This window comes from Bubalus bubalis, chromosome 14, assembly GCF_019923935.1.
Source record: "Bubalus bubalis isolate 160015118507 breed Murrah chromosome 14, NDDB_SH_1, whole genome shotgun sequence".
Classification (NCBI taxonomy): domain Eukaryota; kingdom Metazoa; phylum Chordata; class Mammalia; order Artiodactyla; family Bovidae; genus Bubalus; species Bubalus bubalis.
Window position 1 is genome coordinate 17,595,524 of NC_059170.1, and position 25,170 is coordinate 17,620,693.

At 35.6% G+C, this 25,170-nt stretch overlaps 1 protein-coding gene across 3 annotated transcripts in view; it reads left to right on the forward strand.

Moving 5' to 3' along the window:
* Positions 1-25,170, forward strand: part of RBL1 (RB transcriptional corepressor like 1) — a 60,928-nt gene that overhangs the window by 9,444 nt on the left and 26,314 nt on the right. For 2 of the 3 annotated variants that reach the window (XM_006051722.4, XM_025263495.3), the window contains exons 3-15: positions 2,206-2,406; positions 2,648-2,712; positions 2,814-2,942; positions 3,054-3,214; positions 4,914-4,963; positions 5,561-5,747; positions 6,714-6,880; positions 11,525-11,637; positions 11,823-11,926; positions 15,870-16,007; positions 17,810-17,974; positions 19,862-19,994; positions 24,277-24,543. In XM_006051722.4, coding sequence (XP_006051784.3) covers positions 2,206-2,406; positions 2,648-2,712; positions 2,814-2,942; positions 3,054-3,214; positions 4,914-4,963; positions 5,561-5,747; positions 6,714-6,880; positions 11,525-11,637; positions 11,823-11,926; positions 15,870-16,007; positions 17,810-17,974; positions 19,862-19,994; positions 24,277-24,543 — 1,880 coding nt within the window. Of the gene's footprint in view, positions 1-2,205; positions 2,407-2,647; positions 2,713-2,813; positions 2,943-3,053; positions 3,215-4,913; positions 4,964-5,560; positions 5,748-6,713; positions 6,881-11,524; positions 11,638-11,822; positions 11,927-15,869; positions 16,008-17,809; positions 17,975-19,861; positions 19,995-24,276; positions 24,544-25,170 lie in introns of those variants that run through there. The other variant, XM_006051723.4, reaches the window with a different exon arrangement.

A 25,170-nucleotide genomic window follows, 5' to 3' on the forward strand; every position in this document is an offset into this window, starting at 1 on the left:
CCAAGGAGTAAGCGTCTTTTAATTTCATGGCTGGAGTTACCATCTGCAGTGGTTTTGGAGCCCAACAAAATAAAGTCTGACACTGTTTCCACTGTTTCCCCATCTATTTCCCATGAAGTGATGGGACCAGATGCCATGATCTTTGTTTTCTGAATGTTGAGCTTTAAGCCAACTTTGTCACTCTCCTCTTTGACTTTCATCAAGGGGCTTTTGAGTTCCTCTTCACTTTCTGCCATAAGGGTGGTGTCATCTGCATATCTGAGGTTATTGATATTTCTCCTGGCAATCTTGATTCCAGCTTGTGCTTCCTCCAGCCCAGCGTTTCTCATGGTGTACTCTGCATATAAATTAAATAAGCAGGGTGACAATATACAGCCTTGACGTACTCCTTTTCCTATTTGGAATCAGTCTGTTCCATGTCCAGTTCTGTTGCTTCCTGACCTGCATGTAGGTTTCTCAAGAGGCAGGTCAGGTGGTCTGGTATTCCCATCTCTTTCAGAATTTTCCAGTTTATTGTGATCCACACAGTCCAAGGCTTTGGCATAGTCAGTAAAGCAGAAATAGATGTTTGGGATAGCAATATGTACATTGGATTTATATGAGAACATATTAGTCACGGCTCTTATTTATTAAAAAGAAAAAAAAAAACAGATACCAGCCACCAACTTTGGCTCTCTTAAGGAGGAAGAAAATGTATTGAAAGAATATTGGATAGCTGACAAAGTCTTTAGGATAACTTGAGAAATTAGGCTTAGAAAATGACCAGGAGAAAGAGAGGCTGGCTACACAACCAAAAAGTGTATCACAGAACCCATCTAATAGGTACACAGCTTGCATGGCCAGCAGTGCTGTCCCTGGATGTTGGCAATGTTTTTGTCCCTAGGAGCTGCTATTGAGCTCCATAAGAATTTACCACTTCCTCATTTCTGTGCCGTCACCTCCAGATTCAAAAACCAAACAGATATATCTGATTAAGGACCTCAGGTTTTATGCCTTCACCCTAAGTTCCAGTGCAGCTTACCGTTCTAGTAGAAAATCCTCAGACAAAGGAAAGAATAGAATTTCACATGCTGAGCATCCCTGTCTCCAACAAAGTCCTCTATAAGAGACTATAATTTTGTCAGCCAAAAAAATTTTAGTAATCTAGCTTTTTTTCTTTTTTTGCTGCTCTTGATAAGAATCTTTTAAAAAGACTCAAATTCTTAGATTTCAGTCAGCATGTCTAGAGTTTGAACTTCTACAGACAACTAACTGATGATTTCTTCCACCACCTTTAAAAAAAAAAATTACATGCATTATTCTGTAATATCACTAGACACTTAAATGAACTTTAACACTACAAAATTTCAGTCCAAGACCATACTAACATGGGAACATAAAAAAATGCACTTATAATTGTATAAACCAGAAATGTAGAGCCATAGTCCATTAAGTGATTTTTCTGGGTATGTTCTACCTTCTTAGGTATATATTGATGTTTGATAGTAGAACCACGTGTTGTAACACAAACACTTGAATTTTATTCCTGCCCTTTAACAGTCTGGTACTTTGTGATCAACTTCCAGAATCTAATATTGAGACAGGCTGTCTTTCCTCAGACTAGTTTTTAGTTTTGTGAACTCATCAGTCAACAGACTGCTTTGTAATTTATATGCAGAGTATTGTCTAGGTACTACAGGGAATAAAAGAAGTAGATAGGTACTGGAGAGGGCAATGGCACCCCACTCCAGTCCTCTTAGCTGGAAAATCCCATGGACGGAGGAGCCTGGTAGGCTGCAGTCCATGGGGTCGCTAGAGTCAGACATGACTGAGTGACTTCACTTTCACTTTTCACTTTCATGCATTGGAGAAGGAAATGGCAACCCACTCCAGTGTTCTTGCCTGGAGTATCCCAGGGACGGGAAGCCTGGTGGGCTGCCGTCTATGGGTTGCACAGAGTCGGACACGACTGAAGTGACTTAGCAGCAGCAGCAGATAGGTACTACCTGCATAGGCAAAGATATTTTATGTATTGACTGTTAAATTCTCACAGTGATTCTGGGAACCAAAGTAATTTCGTAGGACTTGAAATGGGGTTTTTTTGTCTCTCTTTTTTAAAAAATAAATTCAGGGATTTTAATGAAGATTCTTAGGTATAAGTAGAGTGTCTCCTTTTCTTACCATTATGTGGATTCATTTTAAATTTGCTTTTTTCTGTTTGTTTAGTTTAATACAGTTTTTTAGTAAAATGAAGAAATGGATGGACATGTCAAACCTGCCACAAGAGTTTCGTGAACGTATAGAAAGGCTAGAAAGAAATTTTGAGGTGTCTACGGTAATTTTCAAAAAATTTGAGCCAATTTTTTTAGATATATTTCAAAATCCATATGAAGAGCCACCAAAGTTGCCACGAAGCAGGAAGCAGAGGTGAGACACTTTATCCTCATATAATTGACATAGAAATTATGATACAAACTTATTAAGGGCATTTGCATTTTAAAAGTCAACTTTTTAACCCCAAAACCATGGTTGTCTGTCCTTTGTGAATGGGATTTTATATGTAATTTGACTACTACTTGGTGTATTTGCTGTTTCAATTTTTAAGTGACAACGTAAAATGATACTTAGTAAGTTAGATAAAAAGTACGTTCCCCCGCCCCTTTTTTAGGAGGATTCCTTGCAGTGTTAAAGAGCTCTTTAATTTCTGCTGGACACTGTTTGTTTATACTAAGGGTAAGGTGACACTTTCAGTTGCTTTATATTTCTGTTGTGGGAACTCTGTGCTATTTGACATGGAAGGTTCCTGGGTTTTATGTCTCTTTTTTCTTGTAAAGGTAATTTTCGTATGATTGGAGATGATTTAGTAAACTCTTATCATTTACTTCTGTGCTGCTTGGATCTGATTTTTGCAAATGCCATTATGTGCCCAAATAGACAGGAGTTGCTAAATCCATCATTTAAAGGTGAGACCTTATTTATTTTTGAAAACTGATAATCAGTTTTTAGAAAAAGAGTATTAAACGTTGATCATATTCTTTTTTCCATCCATTGGTTCTTACACCCTGTCAAACTAGGTTTACCATCTAATTTCCAAACTGCTGACTTTCGGGCTTCTGAAGAACCTCCCTGCATCATTCCTGTACTGTGTGAACTGCATGACGGACTTCTGGTAGAAGCCAAAGGAATAAAGGAGCATTACTTTAAGCCATATATTTCAAAACTCTTTGATAGGAAGGTACTGTACTTACATTTAAATGATTCAGCTCCTGTGGGTCAGCAGTAGCAGCCTCCAGGAGAAAACCAGTATTTTAAGCAAGTTCTTAACATTATAGTACTCGGGCTCAAGTTCCCAGGTTTCAGCCTCTGGTGTGATGCAGTCCTGGCCAGTGATTTTCTGTGATGTGCAGAACTGAGCTGTGGAAGAATGTGACCAGCTGTATGTCCTGTTAACTAAATGCACAGCCAGAGGCATCTGTAGGAGGTTCTGATAGAGAATTAATGAAGGACAGACATCAGAGTAAGCCTAAGGAAAAGCAGGAGGTCAGAGTAAGCTAGTTTATTGCCACAATTTGAATACTGTTTACACAATTTGCTGTTTACTAAAAGTAGGATGATATAGAACAGCTGTAGCTTTAATGCCATACAAGTAGAGCAAGAGTCCCTGAAAGGATTAGGTCATCACTAACTGGGTTCTTCTCTTACGTATACTTTTGTATCTAGTCTTATCTTTCAATAAACAAATATTTATGTGCATATACACAATATATATATTTCTGTGTGTGTGTATATACTCAAAATGTCTCTTTCTAAAACTTGAATCTTCAGCAAAGTAAACTTTAAAGGAACTGAAGGATTTTGTCTGTTGTGCTCTGTAGAAACAGTGCACTGGTGGCTCCTGGGTACGGTGACCGTACATCTTGGTTTGCCTGGGTTATCTGGGTTTTGGCTGTTGGTGTGGCATAATTACTAGAATGTCTCCTTTTTTCACTTCAGAAGTATCCTGGTTTGAACAGTGGTTCTCTTGCCCATGGGCCACAGACCGTTTATTTGGCCTGTTTAGGATGTTTTACATTTTTATTTAGTTCAATTTTTAGCTGACACATGAAAACCTTTTATGTGAAAATTTTTTAAAAATCAGAATTGGCAGTATTGGTAACTACATAGGTAACGATTGTCAGGCTCAATAACGGCTACCTCTTAGGACAAGGAAGTGTGCTTTCTGCCCTCTTCATTTATGTATGTTAAACTCTGACCCCTGAAAGCATTTGAGTTTACAGTCCCTGATGTTTGATAATCTAAGAATAGTGTGGATACACAGACAATATGAATAACAGTGTAATTTTCCTTTCTCACCAGTTGTTGTTGTTAGTCACTTGGTCGTGTCTGACTCTTTGTGACCCCATGTAGCCTGCCAGGCTCCTCTGTCCATGGCGATTCTCCAGGCAAGAATACTGGAGGGGGTTGCCATTTCCTTCTTCTCACCAGTAACAGTAGCTATATTCCTTTCATATCTTTTGCTTGTCTGACACATACCATCATTCAATAACTGTTAGTTTCCATTCTTTATAAACAATCTTTAAAATTGGACAGCTTTCATCAGAATCATTTGGGGAATTTGTTAAAACTGCTGCCTTAGTTCAGGCTTTGAGATCTGTCAAGTCTGCCTTTTTAACAAGTTCCCCTACATGATTGTTATGTCACTAAAATTTGGAAACCACTGCTATGGGTAGACTAACTTCAAAGTATTTTGAAATCCTGACATTAAATGTTTTTTAATATTTTATTTGCATACTAAATAGGAGGTGTTGGTCTGGAAAAAAATGTTTAATAATTCTGTTTTGTGTTTGTGTGTGTTAATTTAGATAAATGTAGTGTTCTTGTGTGTACGTTAATATGCTGACTTACATAATGTCACAATGACTTTTTCTTCCCAGATTTTAAAGGGCGAATGCCTTCTGGACCTTTGCAGTTTTACTGATAATAGGTAATTATCTAGCACTAAAAGTATCAGGCATATCATATACTGTCTATAATGATTTGTTACAGTTGGTTAAGTGATAAGTTGTATCATGTTAACAGCTCCAAATTCAAATTCAGGTTTCTTCTGCATTGGTGGAATTCAGTGAGTGTTATTGCTAAGCCTTGTAGTCTTAAATTTATTTTCAGAAACCATTGGCACTTAAAATATCTGCTCTCCTGAGAAACTCATAAACAGACCCAGTGACTTCTGTATTTGAGTTTATATTCTTTCACTAATCAAATATTGGCACATTCAGAATGTACTTATATTTCAAGGCCACACACAATTGTTTCCTCAATGATCAGGCCCTAATTAGGTTCAACTAGTTTTCAGATTAAGTACAGATTCTTTTCAGTCACCTTGCAAAGTAATTTATTGCCATATATGTGAACATGAAGAATGTTCATGATCAGATAGAAACCTCAGATATTGTTAGATGGGCAGAGTTAATAAAAACTAAAAAGTCATGAGCTTTTCCATGCTATGGAGTCAAAATCTATAAGATAAACCCATTGTGTAACTTAGTTGTATCATAGGAGCTTAAAAGAATTCTCTTTTCAGCAAAGCAGTGAACAAGGAGTACGAAGAATATGTTTTAACTGTTGGTGACTTTGATGAGAGGATCTTTTTGGGAGCAGATGCAGAAGAGGAAATTGGAACCCCTCGGAAGTTCACTGGTGACGGCCCATTAGGGAAACTGACAGCACAGGCTAATGTGGAGTGTAACCTTCAACATCATTTTGAAAAAGTAATATAACCTAGCCTGGCCTCAGTCTTGAATGGTCTTTTTCTGTGTGTGTGTGTCTCTCTACTAACAGCAGAAAAGTGAAGAAAGTGAAAGATGCTCAGCCATGTCTGACTCTTTGCCAACTCATGGACTAGACAGTCCACGGAATTCTCTAGGCCAGAATACTGGAGTGGGTAGCCTTTCCCTTCTCCAGGGGATATTCCCAACCCAGAGGTCGCACCCAGGTCTCCTGCATTGCAGGTAGATTCTTTACAGCTGAGCAACAAGGGAAGCCCAACAGCAGAAGCATCTTTCAAGTTAAATCTTGAATTTCTTCTACTAATTCATATTTCCCATGAAAACTTTAAAGAATAATTTTCAAAACTATAGCATATAGTATTTAGCTCTTTTCTTGCTATTTTTCATATTTGGATATTTTCCCAGAATGCCTGGATTTTCAGTAGACTGTGTCTTTGGATGTGAAGACATACTTTTTTCCTGTTTTTCCTTTGTACCACTTTAGCTGCTGTTTTCTTGCTTTAAAATTTGCTTTCCTACCATATGCTTTTCTCAAACATCAGCCATATTATTCTGGATTTGATTGTTAATAGCCAAGGCTTAATTCTCTGTTTATGTGTTAGGTGGATTGGAGTATAAGGTCTGCTAGAAAGCTCATAGAAACCTAAGTTTCAGTCCCAGCACTTCCATTACCTTTGTCAGCTGTTTCCTCGCATGCAAAATGAAAATGTGCATGTTATATTTCAAATGAATGTTATGAAGATAATGAGATTGTAGAGAGAAAGCACTGTGGAAAAATGTTATTCAGAGATAGGATATTATTAGCATAATATTGCTAAAAATGTGGTAGGTAACCAGAAGAGGGAGAAAAAGTAACCTACTAAATATGAATAAAGAGGATGGTATCTGTACTAAATTAAACATGTAATTTAGTAATTTTTAATGTCACATATTTTTCTTTTCTGTCAGAAAACATCATTTGCACCTTCTACCCCACTGACAGGACGGCGATATTTAAGAGAAAAAGAAGCAGTCATTACTCCTGTTGCTTCAGCCACCCAAAGTGTGAGCCGGCTACAGAGTATTGTGGCTGGCTTGAAAAATGCACCAAGTGAACAACTTATAAATATTTTTGAGTGAGTATGATACTATTTTTTTCCAAGTTTTCCTCTAATTTTAAATTAGATTCTATAGTTCATTCTGTTTTCAGTACTTCTGAATTCTGGACATAATGGATATACATCTGACAAGTTTTACTGTACCATTTCAGTCACAAAGTATATTGACCTAAAATCAGGTAGAAGTACTGTTAAAAATTTTATATAAATTTTACTTCATATTATTATAGACTTTGAAGATTAAACGCATCGTAATGGTTATGTAGCTCTAACATTCCACTCTGGTAACACCGCTAATTGATGCATTACTGTTTTTGTTTTCTTTTTTAAATGGATTCAATCTAAATGTCCATCAAATGGAAGACTGGTTACATATTGATTGTACAGCCATGAAATGGAATTTTATGCAATTGTTGGAAAAAAAGAGACATATTTTATAGTACAGATGATAAAATGAGGCCAGACCAGAGAAACTTATTTCCTAATACCTAATGAAATAACAGAATAATAAAAATCAGCAAACTATCAGCAGCAACCAAATGAAAAGAAGGATATTATTTCATGCTATAATTTTCCAAAGTGATGGTCAAGAAAGGAAATGGATGCTCCTAGTATGCCCCACCCCCAAGAAGCATTAGTGAAGGAAAAGGGTTTGTTAACAGGATCTTGAAAATGCTCATTAAGACTCTAGATATGGAGGGAAACAAATGGAGTGAGTAGGCAGATGGGCAAAAAGTCCTATTAATAGAAACTCCCCAAGTGAAAGTTCCTCTATACCACCAAGATAGCAGCAGAAATGTGAAAAATCATTAGGGCCTTCCATTTTCTGAGGTTCCTACCTGATTTGTGGTGAGAGCCTCATAAAACTGGAAGGTATCCCTGACCTAGGTATAGTGAACCCTGTAATGGGGATATTTAATTAAATCTCAGAAGAGAAAGCAAAGCCCTGGTCCTCAACAAAAGCTGAACCTAGCACCATCTGTGTTGTACTCCCAGTCCCCAAACCTCAGTCTATAGAAAAGTGGACAGAACATTCATCCCCAGCTTCAACCACAGCTCAGAAGATAAACAGATGGCAGGGAAAGTAGGAAGACTCATAGCATCTGATCTACCCTCATAGTATTTGAATAAATAGATCTGGACCGAGCTGTCCATTTAGCATGAACAAGTTAAAAAGAAATGGCAAAGCAACTATGCAAACTTTTTAAAATCAGTACACTTATTTATTATTTATTTGGCTGTGTTGGGACTTAGTTGCAGCATGTAGGATCTTGAGGCATTGCAGTACATGGACTCTCTAATTGTGGTGTGTGGGCTCAGTTGCTCCATGGCATATGGGATCTTAGTTCTCTGATTAGGGATCAAACACTGCAAGACAGATTCTAAATACTGGATCACCAGGGAAGTCTCTGTGCAAACATTTTAAAGCACAAGAGAAGGAAGGAAGAAAATGTGGAATGCAAAAGACAACCTGGAAATAAATAAATGGAAAGACATTCCATGTCTATGGATTATAAGATTTAACATTGTTAAAATGTCCACATTGCCCAAAGCAATCTACAGAATCAGTACAATCCCTATCAAAACCCAATGACATTTCTTATAAAAATAGAAAAAAAAAAACACCTAACATTCATAAGAAATTTTGAAGGACTTCTAATAGCCAAAATAATCTTGAGAAAAAAGCTGGAGAGCTCACACATCTTAATTTCAAAAACACATTATAAAGCTATAATAATGAAATCAGTATGATATTGTTATAAAGACAGACATGTAGACTAGACATGGAATAGACTAGCATCCCAAAATGCAGCTTCATGTATATCATCAACTGATCTTTGACAAGGGTGCCAAGACCACACTATAGGGAAAACTGGATATCCACATGCAGAAGAATGAAAAAAGACTCATTTACATATACAGAAGTTACTTTAGATACCTATTATAGGTGGAATCATGTAGCATTTGTGTTTGGCTGGATTCACTTAGTAGAACATCTTCAAGGTTCATCCATTTTGTAGTATATAATAGGATTTTAAGGCTGTATATATATAGAAATATATATACAGCATTTCTCTATATATTTCTATATATAGAAATAATGGAATATTACCTATTATATATTATTAGCATAAATAATGGAATATTTTGTATGTATATATGTGTGTATGTATATATATATACACACACAGTTCATCTATTCATTCATCAGTGGACCTGTAGGTTGTTTCCACATCTTGGCTGTTGTGAGTAATGCTGCAGTACACTTGGGTCTCTTTGAGATATCTCCATGGAAAAAAATGAAGACGGGATTTTGTCTTATGCTTTATACAGAAGTTGACTAAAAATGGATTAAAAATCTAAACATGAGACCTGAAACTATACAGCTAGAAGAAAAAATTGGTGAAAAGCTTTGCAACATTGAAATAGGCAGTTATTTCTTGGATAGGACATCAAAAGTATAGGTAACAAGCAAAAATAGACAAATGGGACTACATCATACTTAAATATTTCTGTATAGCATTGGAAATAATAGGATGAACGGCAGCATACTGGAATGCTTGCTTCTGCATGCTGAATCATGTCTGACTCTTTGTGACACCAAGGACTATAGCCTATGTCCATGGGATCATCCCGGCAAGAATAATGGAGTGGGTTGCCATTTGTTTTTCCAGGGGATCTTCCCAACTCAGGGATCCAACCCTTGTCTTCTGTGGCTCCTGCATTGACAGGCATATTCTTTACCACTGAGCCACCTGGGAAGCCTTACTCAATTAAAAAAAGAAAGTGTTAGTTTCTTAGTCGTGTCTGACTCTTTGCAGTCCTATGGACTGTAGCCCCCCAGGCTCCTCTGTGAAAATCTCCAGGCAAGAATACCGGAGTGGGTTGCCATTTCCTTCTCTAGGGAATCTGACCCAGGGATCAAACCCAGGTGTCCCACTTTGAGGGCAGGTTCTTTACCATCTGAGCCACCAGGGAAGCCCTATACTAGAATAGGAGAAAATAATTGCAAACTGTATATCAGAAAAGTTAATAGCCAGCATATATAAAGAACTCCTACAACTCAAAAAAAAAAAAGCAAAAAACACTTCATTTTAAAAGAGGGCAAAAGACTTGACATTTCTCCAAAGAAGACATACAAATGGCCAAAAGGTATATGAAGAAAATTCTCAATGTTATTAATCATCAGATAAATGCAAATGAAAACCACAGTGAGATATCACCTCATACCCATTAGAAAGACCACTATCAAAAAAACAGAAAATAACAAGTGTTGATGAGTATTAGAACTGGTGTTGTGTTGCTGGGATTGTAAATGGTGTAGCTGGTATGGAAAATAATACGGAGATTTTGCAAATAATTAAAAATAGAATTTTTATGACCTAGCAATCCCACTTTTGGGTATATTTTCCAAAGAGTTGAAAACAGGATCTCAAAGAGATACTGGCACACCCAAGTTCATTGCAGCATTACCTACAAGAGTTCTAGAGATCTACTGTAATGTGTACATAGCTAACAAAATGTACAGTTAAAAAGTAAGAGGGTGAGTTTATTATTTGTTTTACCACATAATGAAATAAAAAAGACAGCCTAGTTTGAAGAAAATATAACTCAAGAAGCACAGCTTTGTATTAGAGGAACTCAATAAGAACAAAGTGTTTTTGCCATGTATGCTACCTGCCTTTCTACACATGATGCTGGTCCATTTGAATAAGGGATTGAGAATTCTGAACCCTGTGCTTGTTATTTGGCTTTGGGCAAGTCACATTCTTTCTCATAAACTTGGATTTGTCATTTCTGAATTAAGACCTGTATTCTTTGGTTGAATGATAGGAAGGTAACAGAGTTAATATAATATAAAAGTAACAGGGTTAATTGCTTCTCCCCAGATATCTTCCTTTTTGATGCTACATTTTTTTTTTTAACTTGTTATTGTTTTGATTTTGGTAAAAATTACATGCAATTCATTTTTACACCACAATATATACCTAAACACTGCCCATCATCTAGTTTTTTAAATCAGGTTTATTGAAGTATAGCTCAATTGGTAAAGAATCCACCTGCAATGCAGGGGACCCCCGGTATGATCCCTGGGTTGGGAAGATCCCCTGGAGAAGGGAAAGGCTACCCACTCCAGTATTCTGGCCTGGAGAATTCTATGGACTACAGTCCCTGGGGTCTCAAAGAGCAGACATGACTGAGCGACTTTCACTTTACTTCACTTGAAGTATAATTTATGTATGAGAGTCATCTTTTTTACTGTACAGTTGTATGAGATTTGACAAATGCATACAGTTGTATCATCACCATGATGATTAAGACATAGAAGAGTCCCCCCAAATTTATGCCTCTTTATATTCAGTCCCTACACCATCCCCAGCCTCTGGAAACTGTCCTTATAGTTTTGCCTTTCTAGAATTTCATATAAATAGAAGCATAATATAGAAGACATAGACTCCATGTTGAAATTCTAAAACAGTATGCCAAATGGTTATCTTTAAAGGCTGTAGACTAGTTTGAAATATCCTATGTTTCTATATCCAGGTTTACAACTTAAAATAGGACTTTGGTCACTAAAATCCTGACTAATTCTTGAAAGAAGACATGTTAGTAGTCTGGGTTTTTTTTTCCTGGTTATTAGGTTCCTTTTGTGTTTTATAGGTCTTGTATGCGTAATCCTGTGGAAAATATTATGAAAATAGTGAAAGGAATAGGAGAGACTTTCTGCCAACACTATACTCAATCAACAGATGAACAGCCAGGATCTCACATAGGTAAGGAGACAAAACTGAAATTGATACAGCATTGAAAGTAGACTGTCCCAAGAAAAATAGAAATCCAAGTTTTTCCTTCCCTGTAGTTTTTAATATATCAGATTTAAGTTTATGTAAATTTTGTTCTTTAGTTATTAACAGCTACATTTCATTTTAGCACCTTTTCTTTTTATTTGCCTTCATAGACTTTGCTGTAAACAGACTAAAGCTTGCAGAAATTTTGTATTATAAAATATTAGAGACTGTAATGGTGCAGGAAACACGAAGACTTCATGGAATGGACATGTCAGTAAGTAAATTCACCCTACCAGCCGCTGGCAAGTTCCATAAATCCTAAGCCTGGAAGCTGTGTGTTGAGAGGCTCTGTAGTTCATTGTAGGTGGTTCATGGTCAGCAGTTAATGGCACATTTAGCCATGATGACATATTAATTGGCCTTCATTGTCTTTGGCACACCCAGTACTAGCCACCTCTTGGCAGAAATGTGGAACATGTAAAATTTGTTTTTGGTACGCCATCATCATCTTTCCCCTTCAGGTCTGTTGTTTGTCCTTCATTCCTAGTTAACTAATGTTGAAACCCCCCCACCCCCTGCAACTATTAATCCAAGTGATAACTTAAATATGTGGCCATACCTCTCAGGGGTTTTTAAGGAATAAAATGTTAGCAGATTTTTTTTTTTAATTGCTCCATTTTCTTTGGACATTTGATTAAGTTGGATCCCTCTCTCCAATAGCTCAGTAAGGAAATTTTTCTAAAAAGTCAATCCTAGCATAAGATCTTTGTTTCTTCCTCCTCCACTCTCTTGTCACTTTTGGAGCCTTCTGACCGTAATTTCCACTAAGAACAAGTTGATGTTTGGGGGTGCTGCTTTAACTGTTAAAATAAAATTTCTTTGTGTTTGCACCCTGGAAGCTTTCTTCTGTGTTGGTTCCCCATTTTTACTGGATTCCATGTTTTTATTTTTCACGATTTACTAATATTTGATGGAGCATAGGCTCCCATAACCTCCTAAGAAAGAAGTAAATTTTCAGCTTTTTATTTTGAAATAATTATAGATTCACAGAAAGTTGCAAAAGTAGTACAAAGGATCTCATGTATTCATTTGTCCCCAGTGGTTACATTTTATATAGTATGATATCAAAACCAGGAAGTTGACACTGAAATAATGTATGTCGCTCCCTTTACCATTGTATCACATGTGTAGATGAGGTAACCACCACCAAAATCAAGATACAAAATTGTTCTCTCATCATAAAGATCTCCCTCATGTTACTCCTTTTTAAGTGACACTCACTTTCTTTAGCCACTAATTTGTTTTCCGTATCTATACTTTTATAATACTCTGAGTTCATTTCGTTTATATTTGTTGAGGCTTATTTTATGACGCAGGAATGGTTTATCTTGGTGAATGTTCTGGGCTCTTAAAAAGAATGTGTGCTGTATTTGGGTGAAGTGTTCTGTAAATGTCAATTCTGTCTTCTTGGTTAATGGTATTGTTAAATTCTTCTATATCCTTGCTAATTCTTGGTCTAGTTCTGTCAGTTAGTGAGAGGAGATAAGGGTATTGAAGTTTCCAAATGAAACTAAATTTATATATTTCTCCTTTCAGTTCTGTTAGATTTTTTTTTAATTCATATATTTTGAAGCTTTGCTGTTTGATGCATAGACATTGAGGTTACTGTCTTCTTGGTGAATTAATCATTTTATTATGACAGAATATTCCTCTCTTGAGTCTGGTAATTGTCTTTGTTCTGAAGGCATCTGGCTGATGTTTATATATAGCCACTCCTGCTTTCTTTTGGTTAATGTTTGTATGATATAAGCATATGTAGTTTTATTGTGCTTCACTTTTTTGTGCTTCACAGATAGTGAGTTTTTAATAAAAGTTTGCGACAACAGTGTCAAGCTTTTTGGTGCTGTTTTTCTAATAACATTTTCTCACTTCATTTCTCTGTGTCACATTTTGCTAATTCTTGCAGTATTGCAAACTTTTTCATTATTATTGTATTTATTATAGTGATATGTGATTAGTGATCTTTGATGTTTTATTGCAAAAAGAGTACGATTCATTGAAGCCTCAGATGATAACATTTTTTAGTAATAAGTATTTAAAATTTTTTTTTTAGACATGATGCTATTGTACACTTAATAGACTATAGTATAGTGTAAACATAGCTTTTATATGCATTGGGAAACCAAATAATTTGTGTGACTCACGTTACTGTGGTATTTGCTTTATTGCATATTTATTGCAGTGGTCTAGAACCTGGTATGCCTATATATCTTTTTCTACTCTTTTACGTTCATTCTACCTGTATCATCCTTTGAAATAAGTTTCTTGTAGGCAGTGTATAGTTGAGTCACATTGTTCTGTATACTATGTCAGGCTCTTTCTTTTAATAGCTATTAGCTTACATTTAATTGTTCCTATGTTAAGGGCATAAATCTACTATTTTATTTTTTGTTTTCTGTTTGTTTTTTTGTTTGTTTTCTTTTTCCTACCTTCCCATGGATTACTTTGAGCATTTTCAGAGTGTATACCTTTGTATTAAATTTTTTTTAGTGGTTGCTCTAGGTATTACACTATACATACATAATTTCACAATCCACTGTTATAAACATTTTATTGACTTAAGTGTGGAAACCTTACCTTGCTTTAAATTTCTTTTTCAAAACTGCATGAATGTTTTATTTTAAACTCATACTTGATTAATAGTTGTCTGTATATAGGATTCTAGATTGACAATCATTTTCTTTTCTGATTTTGAAGGCATTGCTCCATTATCTTCTAGATCCCAGGATTGCTAATTAAAAGTCCAGGGGCATTTTAATTCTTTGTATTAGTACGTGACCTGTTTTTACTTTCTGGAATCTCAGTATGGGAGTCTTTCCTTGAATGTTGGATTATTCCTCAAATGTTAGGTTATACCTTTGTCTTTCAATTGGAGGAATTCCTCAAATGTCTACTTTTTGAATGAGTCACTAATAATGAGATGTTAATAAACCCTTATGTTGATAAAACAGTTTGGGTCAAAACTCTGTGCGCAAGAGTGAGAATAAAAGTCCAGAAGCCTCGAGCGATCATGTAGTATAGGGACACTCAACTGTTGGTGTCTTTAAAACTTATCTGGAGTATTTTGACTTGTCTAGAGAAGTATCTGCTAATCTCTTGCCTGGCTATTGGTGTTATGGAGCAGAACACGGAAGGGAAAGTTGGTCTCAAATTCAGTCTGCAGACTTTCACCTAAAACCACAGTCTCTTCTATACCTGGTATTCTGAGCTCTGATTCTCTCTAGTTCAGTTTTTGTAGAGACTAATTCTCTAGACTAGAGGCCTATCATCTGATTCCTTAGAGTGGATGTTGTTTGGGAACCTGAAGAGTTCTGTCTGTTAATACTGTGAACTTGCAGATCACCCATCCATGTCAGCCCCTGCCTAATAACCTCTACTTTCCATTCTGCCTGTGCCTTCAGTTGCTGTGTTTTTCTCAGGTTGTATGGAGCAAATTCACTTAAGTGTCTCTAGTCAGGCCCTTATGTTTGACCATCCTGCTTTCTGCTGGGTAATTTGTCATTCTTTCATCCACCTTCAGTTTACATATACAGTTTGTGGTTATAGGTAACTCCTGTTTTATCCTAGGTATTTTCTATTTCTTATTCTCTGTGTTGATTTGGAGTGGTATTTTTAAGAAGGATGTCAAAAATACTATTTATAAAACTGAAAACTTATGTTAAATTTTAAACTCATTGGTAAAACAGGACTTTATCTTCTTAGTAAAATGTTTCTTTCTCTGAACTTCTAAAAAGTCTTAGCTGTGATTATACTATACCTTTGATTTTAGTGTTTGATTAATAAACACTGCCCTCATGTCGAGAAAACAGGTGACACAAAACTCATTTAAGTAAAGGAGCCAATTCTTATGCTTGTCTCTTCGTGGGAATATTAATTATTTTATTATTTGCTCCAGTTTCAAAGTAGATTTTTGTTTATGCCTCATTTACATTTAACATCTACCACTGACCAAGATTATATCTTACAAGAAAACTCTTTTATCAGTTTAAGAATTTGAAGTTTTATCTATATTAATCTAGTAGAATGGAATATGCTCTTAGATAAGTTATAATATGATTTATAACTTACATAAGTTATTTTTTCTTGTTTCTGTAGTCCTCTTTATATAATGGCAGAGGCTAAAATCCTATTAAACTGTGGTCTTTCTCTTCCCCAAGGTTCTTTTAGAGCAGGATATATTTCATCACTCCTTGATGGCCTGTTGTTTGGAAATAGTGCTCTTTGCCTACAGCTCACCTCGTACTTTTCCCTGGATTATTGAGGTTCTTAATCTGCGACCGTTTTATTTTTATAAGGTGAGATGAGAACAAAGTTTTGTTAATGCTTTGCCTCACATAAACATTCTGTTTGTATTAGTGATTAAGAAGTGAACTGTAGTGATGTCTGGATAATATTTCCAGAAGTATTCTGAAAACATACTGCTTTTGGGGTGGAATCAAGGACAAAGAGGAGAGGGAGAGAGAGTATCAGTAAACTAAGCCAATCTCACAGCTTCAGACAACACTGAATTGCAAGTATGGCCAGGAACTAAGTACTTAACTTTGAGTTTTCTGTATTATGAATGAAAAGTCATAATCCTGTTAAATAGAGGCATGATGAAGAACAGAAATTCTTTTCTCCTAGGAGAAAGAAAAATCTAAAATTAATCACACTCCTTCCCCAAATTTGAGTTAATTCACTGTGGATAAATCTTACTTCCCCTTTTTTTCTGCTGAAACCTTTTTCTTCCCTTTTTTTCTGCTGAAACCTTTTTCTTCTAAACCACAGAGGGCACAGCTACAGTAACACTTAATGTTACCTAATTTCTGAATTTAAGATTGATGCTATTATTATACTTGTTGGTGTGGTTTAGTTAATATTTTGTCACCTATGTTACTTTCGAACTTCTGATTATGGAGAAGTTAGTTTGGGACTTCCCTGATGGTCCAGTCCAGTGGTTAAGACTGTGCTTCTACTGCAGGGGGCATGGGTTTTACCCCTGGTCGAGGAACTAAGATCCTGCATGCTGTGTGGGATAGACAGATAGATACAGATAGATAAGCAAGCAAACCTAATGTTGTAGAAATGCAGACCACTGAAAAGCTTACCCATTTGAATTGTTGACTGTGGAATTTAACTTCTTTTTAGTTTTGTGGGGAAAATTGCTTTTCTATATTTAATGTTAATGTGAGTATTTCAGATATTTCCATTAGGAAATATATGTAGTTTTATTTGAGGAAAAAGTTTAGTTTTTGCCCTCAGCTAATAGAAATTCATTTTTATTTGTAACACCCTTCTTTTCATTCTAGAAGTTAAATACGTTTGTTTTTTAATCATAAATAGTACTCCCTGAAGAAAAATGAAAAGTATATACAATTGTAAATATTAAAATCATACATTATAATCCTAATATAAATGATAATTGCTGTTAATATTTTTGTATATACGCTTTCAGAGTTTGCTGTAGATATTTATTCTTATTGAAAGTGAAAGTTAGTTGCTTAGTTATGTCTGACTCTTTGCAACCCCATGGACTGTAGCCGCCAGGCTCCTCTGTCCACGGAATTCTCAGGCAAGAATACTGGAGTGGATTGCCATTTCCTTCTCCCGGGAATCTTCCCGACCCAGGGATCGAACCCAGGTCTCCCACATTGCAGGTGAATTCTTTACCATGTAAGCCACCAGGGAAGCCCAAGTATTCTTATTAAAATGTAACTATAGTGTATATAGGCAAAGTTCCTTTTATATATGTTATTCATTTTCTTCTTCTGAGCTGTTGGGAAGAATAGTCTGAGAAAGGAAATCGAGTTCAAAATAGCACTGGCTTGGAAACCCAAGATCTGACTTCTACTGTTGGACTGTTGACCAGTTTTACCTATCATTGCTTCAGTTTTCCATATACAGAATAAAACATGAAAACCAGAAATGTATGTGAAAGTATTTTGAAGATCTTTAAAACTTCTTTATAAATTAAAATATATTAATAAGCCACAGAATTATGGTTCAAAATGTTCTTGATTCTATGTCGTTAATAAGACCAGAGCTAGCCATACATGTAAGCCTGGTCTAGAAATGACTACTTGAGACCATATTACTTTCTCTGTTTTCTCTTCCCCAGGTTATTGAGGTGGTAATCCGCTCAGAGGAGGGACTTTCCAGAGACATGGTAAAACACCTGAACAGCATTGAAGAACAGATTTTGGAGAGTTTAGCATGGAGTCATGATTCTGCATTGTGGGAGGCTCTCCAGGCTTCTGAAAACAGAGTTCCTACCTGTGAAGAAGTGAGTTAGGGCAAGGCTAATAATCCCATCATTTTATGAAATCTCTTTATTGAGACATGATCCCATACTGTATAGTTTACCTATAAGTATACAATTCAGTGATTTTTAGTATATTCATAGATATGTGAAATCATCACCACAGTCAATTTTGAAACATACCACCTCAACAAGAAAAACTTTAGGAATCACTTCCCTACCACCTGCACCCCCATACCCACCCACACCTGTCTTCTTCCTGACCCTAGGTAACCAGTAATCTATCTTCTATCTCTATTGATTTCCCTGTTCTGGACATTTCATGCAAATCATATAATATGTGGTCCTTTGTAACTGGCTTCTTTTATTAATATAGTGATTTTCAAGGTTCATCCATGTTGTTATATGTATCAGCACTTCATTCCTTTTTATGGCTTAATAATATTCCATTGCATGGGAATATATATATGCACACACACTCACCGCTTTGTTTATTCATTTATCAGTGGATGAACTGGTGGTGTTTCCACCTTTTGACTATGGATAATGCTGCTATGAACATTCATGAACAAGTATTTGTATGGACATGTTTTCATTTTTCTTGAGTATATGTCTAGGAGTAGAATGGCTGGTCATATACTAACTCTAAGTTTTTGAGGAACTGTCAGACTGTTTTCCAAAGTGGGCGCACCATTTAAAGATTCCAATATCTCCACATCCTCTCCAGTGCTTATTATCTGTCTTCTTGATTTCTAGCAATCTTAGTAGGCATGAAGTATTATCTCATTGTGGTTTTATTTGCATTCCCTGATGGCTAATGATGTTCAACATTGATTGATTCAAGTGCTTATCAGCCATTTGTATATCATCTTTGGAGAAATATATGTTCAGATCCTTTGCCCATTTTTTATTTGGGTTGTCTTTTTAATATTGAGTTATAGGAGTTCTTTACATATTTTAGATATACTCCTTTATCTATTATATGATTGGTAAAACCTTTCTGTGGGTTGTCTTTTTACTTTCCTGATGATGTCCTTTAAAAAACAAAAGATTTTAATTTTAATGATGTCCAATTTATTTATTCTTAGTTTTGGTATCATAGCTAAGAAATAATTAATCTCCTCATTTAAAATTTTTCAAATACAGAATTTCATAAAGAATTAAACATTTTTCATTAGTAGTATTTAGAATAAAAAGATCAAAAGCTTCTTCCTAATATACTCAAATTGCACATTGAACAGTTTAATATCATGAGAAATTGAGTTTTCTCCCTCCATCTCTGTGTTATTTTTTGACTCCTGTCTACATCCTTCTTTGCTTTTTTGTGTCTACTTATACTTCAATTAACCATCTTGAATTTTTCCCTAATCTCAAACTACTGAAAGAACTATTTAAGACTAGGAAGAACTGAAAAGAAAATGATTTCTTAAATACTCTCTTCCATGCTTCTGTTGTCTTTACAGCAGACTGTGGTTAATTGGACAGTCTTCAGTATTCATCAATTTTTCTATTATAGGATCCATTGGGGAATGAAAAAAACTATGACCTTGAAGGAAAAGGATTTGAGTTGAAGCCATTTCTTTAATACCTAGCAGTAGTTTGTCCTTAGGCAAATTTCACATTTTGAGCCTCAATTTTCTCAGTCCCTAAGTGAGGAACAGTAGTGCCCACCTGATAGGTTTACTTCCAGTGGTCAGTAATCTTAAATGATATAAGGTTAAGTAAGATGAACTCTTTACATAACTTAATATTAACTATTGAGCACTTTATACAAGTTGGTATATTTTGTGACGAGAGAAAGAAAGGGAAATAAAACAGTAAAAAAGTTAAGACTTTTTTCTTACCTTTTCTGTTATGTTCTGATCAGTGGGTTTATCTGTATGTAAAGCAGAGGGGTTTTGTTTTCTCCAGGTTATATTCCCAAACAATTTTGAAACAGGAAGTGGAGGAAATGTACAGGGACATCTTCCCATGATGCCAATGTCTCCTCTGATGCATCCAAGGGTCAAAGAAGTTCGGACTGACAGTGGAAGTCTTCGAAAGGGTAGGTTGACCATTGGTAAAACAAAGAAAAAATAACAAAGACTTTTTTTGTTAGAGAAAATTTCACGTTTTGCCCTAATATGTTATTAAGAAACCAATTTTTTTAATCAAGATTTGAAAGGGGAATAATGTTTATGCCAATACCCTTTGTGGCTAATTATATACTTTTTTATATTAAAGTAATAAGGTTTCCACTCTGATTCTGAATATAATTATTTTTTTAAATTGCAATATCAGTTATTATAGAAATCATATTTTGGCCTTTTTATAAATACATGCAACTTTTCCTCAATGCTAATAGAAAACTACTTAAACTAAGTACTCACCTTTGCAAGTGTGACAGAAGTTATATTCTTTCTCTATGTGTGACTTGGTAGAAAAATAAACGTCTAAAGCAGAACAAAGAACTCATTGGGATACTTAAGTTCATTTAATGAATTACTTATCTGTACTCTTAAAATAGTTCTTTTGAGCCTTACTGTAGGAAAATTTTAGTGCATTCTTCTTTATTTTCTCTTGTGATGTACCAAACTGATGTGTGTATCTTCTGGACTATATAACTCTTTAAGTTTTAAAAATCAGTTAAACTCTTCTGACCACAGAATATCCCTGAAGAAACCCTCAGATGAATAAATATTCAGGTTACTTAGTAAGGTAGCTCAAGAACCATTTCTGAACTACAATTGTGTGTGTGTGTGTGTATCTTGCTTTGCATATAGTGTATTTTCACAAAAATATGCAAGCTGTGCATGCAAAACAATCCTCATTAAACTATAGGAATAATCAGGACTGTTTTATGACCTTTAAAACATTGTCAAAACTAAAAACTTCCTTACTGTCAATTATTAGTATTTATTAAAGAAATGAAAAAACAGTAAAAAAAAAAATACTTAATATATGGTTGGTTTAGTTGCTAAGTTGTGTCTGACTCTTGAGACCCCATGGACTGTATCATGCCAGGCTCCTCTGTTCATGGGATTCTTCAGGCAAGAATACTGGAGTGGGTTGCCATTTCCTTCTCCAACTTAATATATACTATGATTAAAAACTTTGGAAACATTGAGAATGGAAGTGTTTTGTTTTTTAAAAACTTAATAATGATGCTTGCCACTTTCTTCTTATATAACTTGCGAAACTGAGTGAGCTTCTTTCCTGTGCCTTGGTGAATTTTCATGTTCCTTTCACACTAAAGGAACAGCTTTCAACACTTTTATCCTTTGCTCTTTGAGTGTTGCGAGATTTTTTTTCCGAGTTCCTTTAAAGTGAAGTTTTTTGCCATTGTAACTTCCTGTTGGATGTCTTCATGCTGTTCATCATTACAACTTTGCATTTATATTAATAAGTCTCATCTTCACACAGTTATTCTGGCTGTATATCTAATCTCTTGAACAGCAGCAGTGTCAACATTCTTAGGGTCAGCTATTCTATAATTTCACTGACAATTTTAATTTCACTTTCAGCATTATTACTCATTTCTTTGTTGCACTTTTTTTTTTTTTGGACAATTCCCTCTTTCATTTATTTTTGTAAAATGTGGATTTATCACTGGGAAACAAGGAGGCGAGGTAACTATATGTTTTGTGCCCTACATGAGTTGAACAGCAGATTTGCCCTGACCAATCACTGACAGACTTTGAAAGAAGTGACAGGATTGGTCACCAATCATGATGCACATCTATTATTTACATAATGATTTGTGGGGAAAGTTTGTAGTTTATGCAATTACAGTTAATATACCATGGCAACAGAGATTTGAAATTTGAACCTTTTTGTTAAGGCTTTTGTTAATTTAACTATGTTGTGGTAACTGAAATTCATGCATACTTTAACTGTACAAAGCATGAACTTTGTGTGTAGCATATATGTATATGACTATAATTTATATATTTATGTTATATGTGTGTGTGTTACCTGGAGAATTCCATGGACAGAGGAACCTGGCAGGCTACACTCCATCGGGTTACAAAGACATGGACATGACTGAATGACTGACACTGTGTGTTTGCAGCCTAGCTAGAGATCTCAGAACTAAGATCATGAAGAATGGTCACTAAAATGATTCTCTCTCAGTGGTGGGATTTTAAATGTTAACTTTTTCATTATAGTTTTTGGTGTTGTTTGAATTTTTCAGTGAGCTTTTAAAACCTGAAATATAATTCACATACCATAAAATTCACCTTTTTAAAGTATGCAATTAACGGTCTGTAGTAAATTCACAAGTCTATACAACCATAGTTGTATATATGCCATTGTATACATGCCACCTAATTACAGAACATTTTTATCACTCCCAAAAGAATTCCTGTATCCAATAGTAATCACACTTTATTTGCCCCTCTACCAAGACCCTGCAACTACTAATCTATGTCTCTATGGATTTGCCTATTCTAGACATTTCATATAAACGGAACTATATAATATGTGACCTTTGTGATTGGTTCTTTTTCAGGCATGTTTTCAGGTATATATATATGTTGTAGCATGTGTCAGCACTTCCATTACTCTTTATGGCTAAATAATACTTGGGTCCAACTCTTTGTGACCCTGTGGACTATAGCCCTCCAGACTCCTCTGTCCATGGGATTATCCAGGCAAGAATACTGGAGTGGTTGCCATTTCCTTCTACAGGGGATATTCCTGTCCCAGGAATCAAACCAGCCTCTCTATGTCTCCTTCATTGGCAGGCGGATTCTTTCAATACTGAGCCACCTAGGAAACCCTGAGCAAAGGTTTTTGAGCTTAATATGCGTTACCTGAGATGCAGGGGTCCCAGAGATGGGCCATTATGGATAATTTAAGCTTATAAGCAACATCCCTTTAGTGACTAACCTGCAATAAAGGTTCCTCCCTATTATACGGCGGTGGGATTTTGCAGTGAAGTGAGATTAAGTTCAACTCCTAGTACAACAGAGAAAGTAGGAACTTAGCTGATGGACGTTTGGGTTATTTCTACCTGTTGGCTTTTATGAATAGCACTGATGTGAGCATTCAGGTAATATATTATTTTTATAATTAGAATAAAAAGTTATTTTCTTGTAGGGGTTCATGCAAGAGAGTCAAATAATAGAAAATCCTTAGAAAACAATAATATTGAGCCTTGACTGTAGTGGGAGAAAAGACAGTTTATTAATTTGTATACTTACTAAATTTTTATTGAATGTCTACTGCAGCTTTTCCAATACTGTGCTAGGCAAAGAATCATTTCAAGGGGTTTGCAGCTAACTTGGTGGTTATAACATGCATTTTCCCCCTTGAAATGTCAGCTCTGAACATTCCTACTTAGCTTCAAGGACTACATTGGTTTTCTTAGAAATAAGACATAAAGGTAGACTTCTGTTAAGGGGTAATGGGCTACAATAGAACTTCCCACTTGTTTGCTAAGGCTGAAAGTCAGAGCTTCTTTCATAACCCCCAGAATTAAGAAGAGATTTTTATTAAACCATAACTATTTCCCCAGTTACCTCAGAAATCCAGAGAGTTGTCAAATTATTACCAGAGGTGATTTTTCTACCTTATAAACATGTTTTGAAAATAGATGACATGGCTGTTACACACTAATGCCTCAAATTAAACAGTCATAACACTTCTGTTCATCTTCATCTTCTAGTGGGTTTGTAAAAGAGGATTCTGTGTCTACTAAATCAGAAAGCCACAGCTACTGCCTTAAACTTTTTGAAGTGTAGATATGTGGAAAGAGAGAAAATTGTGAACCAAATCACTGATTTTTCCTTTTTATCAGGAGGAGACAGAAGTAAGTTGGACTACTTTTCTAATTTAACAGTCACCGTATTCTACCTCTCAGCTTCTACTTTCCCCATAATATTTTGGTTCTTTAACATAGGCAGAGGTTTAAGAAACTAGGAAGGTTAGCTATTGTAATTTTAAGATTTATTTCATTCTTCTCTCTCCCACTAGATTCGATATTGCATGAGGACAGAGGCTGTTATTTTAGCATAGTAACTCAGTATCTAGGGCTTCCCTGTTGGCTCAGTGTTAAAGAGTCCACCTGCAGTGCAGGAGACACAGAAAATGCGGGTTCAGTCCCTGGGTCGGGAAGATCCCTGGAGGAGGGTATGGCAGTCCACCCCAGAAATCTTGCCAGGAATATCCCATGGACAGCGGAGCCTGGCAGACTATAGTCCGTAGGGTTGCAAAGAGTCGGACACAACTGAAGTGATTGAGCACAAGTATAGCACAACTCAGTATCTGTTGAATGAGTGAGTAAACCTGATTTTTTCTGTTTGAGATACAAGTCAAACTGTTAAAATTTTTCTCTTTATTAGATATGCAACCATTGTCTCCGATTTCTGTCCATGAACGCTACAGTTCTCCTACTGCTGGGAGTGCTAAGAGAAGACTTTTTGGGGAAGACCCCCCAAAGGAAATGCTTATGGACAGGATCATAACAGAAGGAACAAAATTGAAAATTGCTCCTTCTTCAAGCATCACTGCTGAAAATATATCAATTTCACCCGGGCACAGTCTTCTGACAATGGCCACAACCATAGTAACAGGGACAACAGAACATAAAGTTACAATCCCATTGCATGGTAATATTTTGATGCGTTTATTTTTTTGAAATGGATAAAAATTTAAGAAATGTCTTACTGAATTATATCACATGGTCTTATTACTCCTGTATTTTCTCCTGAACCTGTATTTTTTTTCCTCTAGGAGTAGTTTTAGGTTCATGGCAAAATTGAGCCTTTCTTGCCATCAATATCCTGCACCAGACTAGCTCATGTATTACAACTGATGAACCTTCATTGTCACATCATCATCACTCTAAGTCCATAGTTTACGTTAGTGTTCACTCTTGGTGTACATTCTATGTACCAAGAGTACATTCTATGTACCATTCTATGTTCACTCTTGGTTGTACATTCTATGAATTTTGCAAATGTCTAATGACATGTATCTACCATTATACTGTTATACAGAATAGTAACACTGCCCTTTAGTTTTGTTTTGAATGTATAGAGGCTTTCCTCATTTTATTTCCTCGTTTTATTGCACTTTGCTTTATTGAACTTTACAGATAACTTTTTTCTTTTTTTTTTTTTTTTTTACAAATTGAAGATGTGTGGCAACCTTGTGTTGCCTGTGATGATTAGCATTTTTTTAGCAACAAAGTATTTTTTAACTGAGGTACATACAGTTTTTGAACATAATGCTCA